General features: G+C 40.4%; 1 protein-coding gene across 1 annotated transcript in view; it reads right to left on the minus strand.

Moving 5' to 3' along the window:
* Positions 1–882: 882 nt before the first annotated feature.
* The window catches only part of LOC140246135 (adhesion G-protein coupled receptor G6-like), a 31,111-nt gene continuing 19,343 nt past the window's right edge, over positions 883–12,650 (minus strand). Inside the window, exons 6-8 of the mRNA XM_072325574.1 lie at positions 2,863–3,146; positions 2,311–2,377; positions 883–1,658 (exon numbers count right to left, since the gene is read on the minus strand). Of these exons, the coding sequence (XP_072181675.1) occupies positions 1,079–1,658; positions 2,311–2,377; positions 2,863–3,146 (931 nt within the window). The 3' untranslated portion in view covers positions 883–1,078. The remainder of the gene's footprint in view (positions 1,659–2,310; positions 2,378–2,862; positions 3,147–12,650) is intronic.

The raw sequence follows: 12,650 nt of genomic DNA on the forward strand, positions 1-12,650 counted from the left end.
GATATCTTGAAATGTGAGCGCGGTAAGGTTATGTTTTTCCGCTGAAGACCTTTTTTTTTTTTTTTTTTTTTTTTTCTTGTCAGCAACAGAAACCCGGAAATGGAAGGGGAGAGATGAGCTGAGGACTTTTTTTTTTTTGCTTGTTAGCTCATGAAATCCGGAAGAGGAACGGGAAGGATGAGCTGAGGACCCCCCCCCCCTTTTTTTGCTTGTTAGCTCATGTAACCCGGAAGTGCCCGCCCCCCCCCCCCCCACACACACACACACACTTTTGAAATCGCTCCGCCGGCCCTGTGATATAACAGCCAGCTTTCATCTAATAAATCACTCATCAAATATGAAAGAGCGTACACTTGTGAGAAGACTTCAAAGTTCATTTGAGGAAATTCGCTTTTGAAATGGCTAAGATATACAAAAACAAAACAAGTCCTAATCAAAAGGTAGGACCACGTTGTTTTTGTATATCATAGCCATTTCAAAACCAAATTTTCATCAAATAAACTTACAAATAAACTTTGAATTCCTCCTAGAGTTGTGCTTTTTAGTATTTCATAAATAGTTTCTCATTATCTTACAAAAAAGTTACAAACCTGAAGTTCCATCTAAACCAAGACTATACCATCTCTTTAAACTTTAAAGGTTCCGCAAATACTGACTACAGAAACTCTACAGACTTAATGTTCCAGTAGTGGCAAACTTTCTACAAACAGTTTTTTTTTTTTTGATATCACGGTAATGTTTCGAGATCAATTCTGTGTTCATCTGAATGCCAAACGTAAACGTGACCAGTGATAGATTCAAAAAAAGAAAGAAAGAAAAAGGAAAAAAAAAGCACACCAACAATTAGCCATATAATTATCTATGAATATTTCCGTTCAAAAGAGTTTGAAGTTTCTTACTATCAATGTAATGATAATTCTTATATCGCATTCAACGAGTTTAATACTTTCTCGTTGAGTTGATCAGCTGCTTCTGAGCATCCATAACATTAAGATTTAACGAATTTTAAAGCACTGTTCCATTTAGAAACCCCGTTTCTGTTTCCATACCGATGGTATACCATTGCAATTCTTTCATTTCACGAATCAAATCCTTTGTTTTGGTAGGGCGCCCTCGGCACTCTTTCTGGGGGAGTCCTCTCCACGCTTTCGGGGAGGAATCCCTGCGAACTCAAATTGTTACTTTGATTTGCTTTTCTCTTTCTACCTGACGGAAGGAACCTTCCAGAACTATTCTTGACAGTTGAACTGTTAGAAGTAAATCTGAAGCTAGAAGCCCGCATAAACTCGGGCAAACAGCACTGGAACTGGCTCCGCCAAATTCTACGCACTTGCGGTTGTCGCACGCAGTATAGCATGAATATGAAATATCCCTGTAGTGAGTTAAGCACGGTGAACACGGCGAGAACAGCCTCGCTCGCCGGTCTGATGATGCTCAGGTACCCGAGGGCCCAGGTGAGGCCCATCAACAGCAGAATGCAGATGGCGTTTTGGAAGCGACGGAGGCGCCGTCGCTTTTCTGTCTCGTCAATCATTCGACCTTTGACCGTTTTGTTGAGTCGTCTAATCACGCGGGCAAAGACTGCGATGTTGAAAATCATGATTAGGCCCACAGGAACGAGCACGCCGCCAACCAACGGCCAAAGGGTCAAGAAACAACTGCAGGTCCAAAATGGAGGAAAATAAAACATACCCATTTTAATCTTTCAAATTGTTGTTGTTGTTTAGCTTCGCATATCACCTTATGCAGAGTCAGCATTGTAGCCATATCGGCAACATATTAGGCCAACCTGATTCAAATTAATGACTGTTGCGTTGAATTGTTTTATTGTAACTGATTAACAACATCAGTTGCAATATCCAACCTCAGCAAAGAGTATACCTTGATCGACGGGGACAAATTCAACTTTTGCTGCAAATGTCAATTACTTTATTTCGGTGATTTACAATTGATAGGCGAGAATGAAATGGAACAAAGGCTATATGCTTGGTCGTAAGATATTCATTTTTTCCGTAGAAGCTCCATGAGGATGAGTTTAAGGCTTCGGATGTCCTAGCAGGTCCGAAAGTTACGTTCTTACCCTTCTCCACCCATATTTTCAAATGGGTGTAAAATATGTTCAATTCTGGGGTAATCGTAATGGCAGGGTATCTTGGAAAGAAAATTGTTCACACAATTTAAGAGGCTACCCTCGGTAATGTTAACAAGACTACTCATAGTTGGTAATAATATTAGTATCATTCCCGAATTAGGCAACCAATTTCTACACTGGTACAAAGCGCCAAATACCACCTATAGGCATGAACTTACTAGTCAGTTTCAGCGTACATTTGACGTGTCGCTCCAGCAGTTATGGCCACGATCAGGACAGGACATCCTATATTGAATGATCAAGACATTCTTAGTGTGAGTTATTCTTAATAGATCAGTGTTTTCGCTACCTACGTACACTGTATTTTTAAGTGATCATTTTATCCATTTCTCCAGCGACGTATAAGGGAAGGAATCTTCGAGAAATTGAAATTGAACTTTTTTTATTTTTTTTTCAGAAAATTATGTATGTATGTATATGTATGCATGTATGTTTTTACAAGAGGCTACAGAACCAAAACAAAGTCACCTGCACTAGAAACGCAGATTAGCAAAAAGATTCATTAAAATTCTGCTACAAATCATTACAAATTAAATTCCATCTAGGACAAGCATAGATATGATATCACGACTTGATTTATCATAGGCTCCAGGGGCTGAAGCAACATTTATGTGTATATTGTCTAATATGCATTTTCATTAGTCTGCTGACTGTAGACAGAATTTAAAATTGGTATTACAAGAGTGCAGACGTGTACGTCATAACCTTACCCCATGCAACCAGCGACGCCTTACGTAGGAAGTAAGGCAGGTAAGTGTTGAGCACGCGCACAAACATGACGTACATGTTGTAACCTTCGACCCCCATCCAGAAGAGGGACGCTAACATGAAGTAGTGGAGAAAGCCCGCCAGAATGCAGCATGGGATAGGATCAATCTCTTCCACCCCTCGCTCCGTGTCAAGGGTGATCATCAGCACAAAGGTCAAATACAGACCAAGGAGTGCGCAGCACAACGAAATCAAAATTTGATTTGGTTTGCGATCTCGTAATTTCCTGCAAGAAATTAAGAATCCCCAAGCAAATACCGTTAACTCCTTAGGTACATTTACAATGATAATAATAATAATAACGATGATGATGATAATAATGATAATAACAATAAAAGTAACAACAATGTATTATCGATGACTTGTATAGGCCTGTTGTTTATATTTTTCCGAATAAATGAAATGAACGAATGGGCATTTAAGGAGCTCTCTCTCTCTCTCTCTCTCTCTCTCTATATATATATATATATATGTATATATGATTCAAAATGGTTTCGATTTCATTTCGATGTAATAATTCTGTCAAAGTTAGATGTATTCAACAATCATTTTCTATAATTCTGACTGTTATGTGGCAGGGTATCATTCACACAAAGTACAAGCTCACCAGGTCGTTCTGACGTCATACTGTATGTTTACCAGTATATGACATTAAAACACTCACTTCTTCTAAATCAGTGGCTGATCTGGGGGGGGGGGGGGGGGGGCTGCCAAGTGAAAATGGGATCAAGAGAAATTGGCGATTCTTCTTCTTATCTGCTTAGAAGAGGCATCATAGCACCGAGTCTGCCCTGATTAAAGTCCATAATGATATACATCAAGCATTTGACAAGAGGCAAGCTGTTTTCTTGGTGCTCCTTGATTTGTCAGCAGCTTTCGACACCATTGACAAGGATATTCTTATCATAAGGTTTCGTTCAATAGGTGTGAAAGGATCTGCTCTTGCACGGATATCTTCCTATTTGTGTAACCGTTCGCAGGCAGTCAGGATCAATGAGTGCATGTCATCTTCCGCTGAACTTTTGTATGGTGTCCCCCAAGGATCTGTTTTGGGTCCGTCAGTCTTCAGCATTTATGCAAGTCCTCTCGCAGAGATCGCAAGGACCCATGGCATCCATATACATCTTTACGCTGATGACACCCAGCTGTACACCTCGTTCGATCCATCTGATCCTTTAAGTGAGACCTCTACCAGACATAGACTTGAAGCATGTATTGGTGTTATGAGAGCTTGGATGTTACGGAACAAACTCAAACTGAATGATAACAAAAGTGAATTTATGATAATTGCCTCAAAACATCTGGCAGCTAAGGTCCGTCGTCAATCATTACGAATTGGATGTGTCAATGTACAAGCTGTATCAAATTGTAGGAATCTGGGAGTTTACTTTGACCCTGAAATGTCAATGGCGACACACATTACAAACACATGTCGATCTGTATATTTGCAACTACGCAATATTCACAGTATCAGGAAATCATTATCACACAAAGTTGCAGCCTCTGTTATTCATTCGTATGTTTTGTCTCGTATTGATTATGGAAATGCATTGTTGTTCAAGGCTTCATCTACCATCTTGCCAAACTACAGCGTGCTCAGAACTCTGCTGCTCGGGTCCTCAGTGGAACATCTCGCTTCTCCAGCAGCATTACCCCAGTTATTAAAAATCTTCATTGGCTACCAGTTTGAAAGAGAATAGAGTTTAGAATTCTTCTTCATACAAGGAAAGCAGTACATTCTTCAGTTCCAAAATATTTGCAAAACCTTGTTTCAGAATACGTCCCTGGCAGACAATTAACAGTTAAAAGAACAATCTCGACTCTCGGAGAAAAAGCCTTTGTTTCTGCAGCCCCATCTCTCTGGAACGCTCTTCCACTGAGGATCCGATCAGCAGAAACCATTGAAACATTTAAAAAGCTTCTGAAGTCATATATGTTTGTTTTGTTTTATTTATTTTCCGTATAAAAACAACGACAAAACAGTAATCGTACAGTCAACAGAATGATATTTAAAATACGGCTGGATTGCCCTACTCAGCTGTGCCTACACGACACAGCTGTTCTACCGAGGGGTCCAGGAACAGATTAAATTATAAATGCAATAGAAAACATCAAATGCGAAAAACAAAAAACAAACATTACTATAACTTTTAAACAATATCTTAAAAGAAAGTGAGCAAGAATTAAATAACACCCCACCCACCCATCCTATTTTATAAACTTGATATTTATCTTGATATGAACATTATGAAAAAAAAATACATATAACAAATACAGTTTATTTTATGCCATACAAAAATCAAAAATATTTCGGAATAACATCATTAATCATTTTATTAAAACTGGTTACACTTGAACAGCACTTGGGCTCTGAAGGTAATTCATTATAACTGGACGCTCCTCTGTACAAAAACATTCTTCGACAATATTCGGTCTTGGGTTTTGGCAGTGAAAGGGTACCATTTGAGCGGAGAGAGTAATTTCGGGACATGAAATTAAATAATTCTTTAAGATATGGGGCACTGTAGTCATGGAGACATTTGAAAACCATGGAATTTAAATGCTTTTTGCGCCTTACGTTTTTAAGAATCCCAGTTTAGAATTTGATGAATTTCATGATTTGATACATGCTTATATGGATTTATCCCAAGAATTATCCTACCCGCCCTATTTTGTAACTTTTGTAATTGCGAAGTATATTTCTGCGAGGCCGAGTCATAAATCAAATCGGCATAGTCAAACAGAGGGAGTATAAGAGAATTATATAATAGTTTTAAGCATGTTTCATTAAGAATATGACGAAGTCGACCAAAATATTTTACAAGTTTACCAGCTTTACCAAATAATGCATTGATGTGAACATCCCACTTTAATTGCTGGTCAAGTGTAACTCCAAGGTACTTAACTGTTTCTTTGTGTTTGATCGCCTGCCCACATAACTTTATGCGAAGGGCATTGCGGCGTGATAATAAAGAGCGAGAACCAATCAAAAAACTCTCAGTCTTTTGGAGATTTAGACTAAGTTTGTTAACACACATCCAATCGTACACTCTTTTAAGATCGTTGTTTAGAACGTTTTCAATATGAATAGGGTCATTATGTGAAAAATATAACACTGTATCGTCTGCATACAAGTGAATGTGACATTTCTTTACTTGCCTGACAATGTCATTAACTCTTTATGTGCCACGTTCGCACGTCCGACTCAGTCGACGGCGCGCCAACTTCGCATATTCTGCTCAACAAACAAAGCCGCCAAAACCGATCGATAAATCGCTAATCACTGCTAATCCCGCGGCAAAATGAAAGCGTTTCTCGTGCTTTTGTTCCTCTTATATACGGCTTGCATTCTATGAGGTGATTGACTATCGAGCGGTGTTCCCAACTAGATTTGCTGGTACATCGTAAGTTTCTGTCACGGTTTTATTAGCAAAAGTCATGCCTTTACAGTAATGTACCAACTGGTCATTTAAAAGAAAAATTGAAAATAGATTCGTCATACAATTTATATATCGAAACAAAGCTTCGCGTTCCTCATTAATTTTGCCTGCTTTCATGCCCATCTTGACAGAAATTTGTAGAAGTTATACAAATTGGAAAACATAATTTTTTCTCAAAGCATGACTACCTTCCTGTCTCAGAATAACGTGGCACACAGGGTATTTTCACCATGGCACATAAAGAGTTAATATAAATCACAAACAGAACTGGCCCAAGGATAGAACCCTGTGGGACACCATGATGTATATCTAAAAAATTTGACATAGAAGAATTTAAAAGTGTTCCGACTTTTCGATTTGTTAAATAGCTTCTAAACCAAGCAAGACAAGCGTCAGAAAACCCCATTCGCTTTAGCTTTTGCAACATAATGAAAGGATCCACCGTGTCGAACGCTTTCTTCAAATCAATGAAGATTGCCCCTGTGTAAAGACCTCTGTCGATGGCGAGCAACCAGTCATCCGTAACTTTTAGCAAAGCAGTGGTGGTAGAATGTTTATCTCGAAAGCCTGACTGTGCTGTGGATAGCAAATCGTTTGTTTTTAAATAACTTGTAAGCTGCTTTTGTATTATTTTTTCAAGAACTTTTGAAACACAGGGTAAAATCGCAATGGGACGATAATTTGTAGGACAAGATTTATCACCGGACTTGAATAAAGGAATGAGTTTGGTCATTTTCCACTGAGAGGGAAAAACACCTTCCGCTAAGGATTTAAGGATTTAAGGTTGAAGAGATGTGTAAGTGAAGGAATTATGACAGGGGTGGACATTTTCAATATGTGCATAGAGATACCATCTAGGCCCACAGATTTCTTATTCTTCATGCCCATTAATGTTTTAAGCACTTCATCCTCGGTTACAGGTACAAAGTCAAAAATAAATTCAGTACTTTTACTTTGATTGGCATCACGTGATACTTGGGGCATTTTTGACGCTAACTCTGACCCAACATTTGCGAAATAATCATTAAATTGATTTACATGAGATATAGTATTCAAATTGGAACGGCCAGTTTGTGATAAAGTTTTGTTTGGCATAACATCTTTTAGAATATTCCAAATTTGGTTGGAATTTTCAGCGGCAGATAATTTGTTACTGTAAAAGCTTCGCCTTGCCTTCCTGATTTTGGTTGTTACACTGTTTCTCATTGTTCTGTATTCCTTTCATAAATTATCATAACAAATTTGTTTATCATTTTTTATTGTTGAATTATTTTCATTCACAAAATTCCATTTGGCTTTATGCGCTTTTGCTTTTAATTTATCTCGTTCCTTTATTAATTCTAAAATATCGGAAGTCATCCCAGGGGACGGTTTACTTTTTACACGTTTTTGGCGGCAGGGCATATGCCGATTTACAACCTCTAATAAAAGATTTTGCCAAACTTCAACTGCATCATCTAGGCACGTGCAATCATACACCAATTGCCAATCTTGTGCGGTTAAATCCTCCAAATATGTGTCTATAGAAAGATTATTTAGTTTCCTGTAAGTGACTATACGAGGAGTTTTATGCTCATGGTTAGATTTCCAGATCACATAACACAAATAATGGTCACTAATCCCTGTACAGAGAACACCATGCGACTTGATCATCTCCTTTGAGTTACAAATCATATGATCAATCAGGCTCTTAGAATTTTGACAAACTCTTGTAAACTTAGTTGTATTCAATTGGCTTAAGGAATATGTCTCGTTGATCTGATTAAGACGCTTCGTGTCACTGTTAAGAGAGTGTTTCATTAAATCACAGTTGAGGTCACCCATAACAATAATGTTATGATTAAAGCCATCTAAGAAGGAAATCAGTTCTTCATAATGATCAAGAATATCAGATTTACTATTTGGAGGCCTATACCATGATAAAAATATGAACGGTTTCACACATTTACTTGGATATATTAAAATTGGTAGGGCTTCCAAGTAGTTTAATGAATCGTGATCTAGCAATTCAAATTGTAAGTTGTTTCTGATATATATAGCAGTTCCACCTCCGTTCCTGTTCCTGTCTTTCCGAACTATTTGAAAACCATCTATATCAATTTCATTGGTCAAAATAGAATTATCTAGCCAGGTTTCATTTACAAAAAGTATATGAATATCATTCTCCCTAAGTAGTTGTCTGATTTCGCAAATATTTCGGAGTAAACTTCGTACATTCAGATGTAATAATTTAAGGCCTTTTTGTTTAAATTCATCAAATTCCAAACTTTCTGAAAAAATTGAAATTCCAGTAGTAGTGGACAAATTCGTATGTAATGGTGAGTTATTTCTGATTATTTGTTCCTCTTCTTGTTTTTCAATCACATTTACAGGAAGGAAGGAGAAAATAAATTTTGAGCACATCCAATCAATTAATTTGTGGTTAGGATTATCGTATTCCCTTATGCTAATACCAGCACATGAGGCATGAACCCAATGACTACAAAGCGTACATTGTAGACCTCTTTGGGTACTTTTAACAGGCTTAGTACAACCTACACAAGGATAAGCTATTCCCATTACAAAAGAAAAAAAAAGAAAAGAAAAAGAAAAGAAAAGAAAAAGAAAACTATGAACAGTAAAATCCACGGGAAACTAGTGAAAATTCACATGAAACATGAAACATGTTAATAATCAGTAATGCCACAGGGAAAAATCATGTAAGTGAGCATATTTGGAAACAATTCGTTATAGGAAGTAGCTCGAATGTCACATACAATCTAAGTCACTCTCTCTAGTGATTAAACGTTTCACTGTTCTTCCCCCACTGGCTGGGACTAGAGCAAGGATTCTGCCGTCAGAAGGCCACGCTGCAAGAACCTTCGAACACTCTTTCGTTTTTTTGAGCAGTTCGGCGTTGGTCTTCGTGAGGTCCTCTTCGATCCCCATCTTCGTCCCTTTGAGAACGCGACGCCTAGAGAGGACCAATTTGCGTACGCGATAGGAGACGAACTTAACGATGATGACACGCGGACGTTTCTCACGAGGCTTGTTGTTCCTGGTAACTCTTGCGTTTCCTGACTGGGGCTGATCGAGATCTTTTTTCGAAGACAGTCTGTGCGATCGCTCGATGTCATCTTTCGAGAGGGGTATGTTAAGCTTTTCTTTCGCGATTTGGCAGATCAGCGCATCTGTATCCTCCCCTTCAGATTCCTTGACACCATGGAACCGCAGACAATTGCGCCGGGAGTATTGCTCTTAGGTGTTGATTGCCCGCTGAACCGTGTCCAATGTGTTTTGCTGTTTGTCGATGACTGACTTCAACTTGGCGATCTCCTTGTCCCGTGCATCAACTCGACATTCCAGATCGCATCTTGTTTTGGTTGAATATTCATTGAATTGCTCATCGGGTATATATTTCTATCTCTTTCGTCTTCTCCAACCTTCTTATGTACAACTATGATTATAATGTATGTTATTCTCTTTATAATTATGTCCCTCGGCGGTTCAGAATAGGCCACTAGATCGATGGCGCATCACAAATGCTGTACTTATCATTATTATTATTATTTTGTCGTATGATGCAATACAACGGGATGGGTGAAGGGGTATAGACAAAATAGGTTGATATCTAAGCTGCGGATCCAGTTCAGGGCAGCATCACAAGTTCTTCAAGCCCGCCTGTATGGGAACTTCCGCAGGTAGCAGTCTTCCACAATATGACGCAGGGTTGGTCAGGATTGCCGCAGTCACACGCCGGGCTAGCCGAGAACCCCCATTTGTGTAGACGGTGGCCTGTCCTTGCATGAGGGTTCGGATGCGATTTAGGGTAAGCCACTCTTTCTGAGGGAGGTTGAAGCCCTCTGGCTTTGCTGTCGGGTCAGTGAGGGTGCTGCACGTGACTTGAGTTGTGATGGAGACAGCATTACACCAGCATCTTCGCCATTCACTTTGAAGTCAAAATGTTCCAGTGATCACGATGGAAGCTTGGGGACATCCAGACTGGCCTGCGGGATTTCAGGAGCATTGAAGGTAGGCTGTTCATGTCATCGTGGATTGGAAGGTCAGGGTCTGGATTGATTGCATTGGCTATCCTTGCCATCCTTTCCTTCCTGAGTAGGGAGGAGGGGGGAGGGTTATGTGTACCAGAAGATATAGCCAGTGACGAGGGGTGGACTTGAGTGTGCCTGAGATTACTCGCATTGCCGAGTTCAGGTATTCTGCAGACGAGTAGACGAGGGCCAGTGTTGCAGTACGGAGAATACTGGCTTTTGAACCCCAATTGTTGCTTGCCAGTTTCCTGATGACGTTGACCCGTGATTTCAACTTGTCTACAACTCTCTTCGCAGGTGTTCTCGGTATGTGACAGTGCGGTCTAACGTAACTCCTATACATGTGGGAAACTCCACGCTTGACCTAGGCTCGCCACAGAAGGCAACCTTCGGCTTAGCATTGGCAAGATGATCACTAAGATGGAAGGCAGTAACGGTAGTCTTTGAAGGGTCGGCGCGAAGTCTGCAGAAGGTGAAGTACTTCTCCATTGTATCCAGATCTTGGTTTAGGACTCGGCTAATGTCATCCAAGGACCAACCCTGAGACGTAAGGGCGAGGTCATCTGCATAAGCAAATTTTCTGGATGACGTGGCGGGAATGTCACTCACATGTATGTTGAAAAGGACTGGATGAGCCAACACAGAACCCCAGGGGAGACCATCATTGAGAGTCCTAACAGAGCTGGTCTGGTATACCCAGAGTGACTCTGAATTTTCGATTGCTGAGGACCGAAGAAAAGCAGCGCAGAGTAGTCTGGCAATTCAGGATCTTGGACATGACTTTCAAAAGGAGATCACGTTTCCACACTGTGTCCTATGCCGATGAAAGGTCTATGAGCGGCCAGTTTTCAAGCCTCGTTTGAAGTCAGCCTCGATCTTAGTGGTCAGGGCTAGAACTTGGTCAGCACAGCTCCTGGCTGACCTTTAACCTGCTTGCTCGCTCGGCAGGATAGGCTCCACCAAAGGAGAGAGCCTGTGAGGAGTCGTTCAAACAGCTTGAAAGTTGTACACAACAGCGAGATAGGTCTATATAGCTGGCAGGGTCTGTAGCAGGTTGTGAAGACCTTTTGTTACCTCCGCCAAGGAAGGAGGTTATGTTTTCGTTACTGTTTGTTTGTCCGTGTGCAAAATAACTGAAAAAATAGTCATCGGATTTTGATGAAACTTACAGGAAAGGTTGAGAATGACACAAGTAACAGATGATAAAATTTTGGTAGTGATCCGAGATTTTTTTTTTTTTTCTGGAATTTATGAAGGATTTTTGATATTTTGGCAGGTAGGGTCAATGAACTTGGGAGTTTAAGCGGCGCATTTTTTAGGTTTTCATACGCGCACTAACGTGCGTGCTCTAGTTTCTGCCAAATTAGGGGGGTTCACACGTACACCAATTAGCGGGATACAAATCTCGAGATTTGCATCGCGATCGGTATCTCGAGTTTTTTGCACGTGTGGACAGAAAAAACCCGAAAATTAGCGAGATAAGCATTGCGATGCTTATCCCAAGAAATTTTGCGCTAATTCTTCAATTAGCGGGATAACTGGCCCCGCGCCGGTACGTGTGAACGGTCGGGTTTAGAATCTCGTGTTTTTATATCCCATCATACAATGCGCACATCACAACAGCGAGGCCTCTGCGAAGAGGTCCTTACCCTCTTTCAGCGTGTTTCTACCATGGGCGTAAATCCCGGGGGGATGGGGGGATATATCCCCCCTGAAATGGAGGAGGGGGGATGGCCTGTACAATCATCCCCCCCCCTCCCCCTGAAATTTGAGAAAAAAATGGAGGAAGCAGAAATGTGATTGTATGAATTTTGGCATATTGCATGACGTTCGTACGCCCGCCTTCAGACAGGTTACAGAGCTGAACAGTATTTTATCTTGTAGGATAATGTATACATAATTTTCTCAAGCGCTCGCTCGCTTCGCTCGCTCGCGAAGAAAGTAATATCGACATAAGGTATGGTCCAGACGTTGACAACGTCAAATAGCATAGGCTTACATGTAAACATGCTATGAAGCGAGCAACTCGGGACCATCTGCAAATTATGTACGAAAACAAACAAACAATAACAAAAACTATACCGCCATAATTGACCCCCCCTCCATTTCCTGAATCATTCCTGAAACGATGATGACTCTGATACATCTATGGGCATACCCAGGGATGATGTGGGGCGTCGAATCTATCTCGGGGGGGGGGGGGGGAGGGGCATTTGCCCCGCCCCTACGGAAATGTTGGGGGCAGACAAATCTTTTGTC

The sequence above is a fragment of the Diadema setosum genome, chromosome 2, assembly GCF_964275005.1.
Source record: "Diadema setosum chromosome 2, eeDiaSeto1, whole genome shotgun sequence".
Taxonomy (NCBI): Eukaryota; Metazoa; Echinodermata; class Echinoidea; order Diadematoida; family Diadematidae; genus Diadema; species Diadema setosum.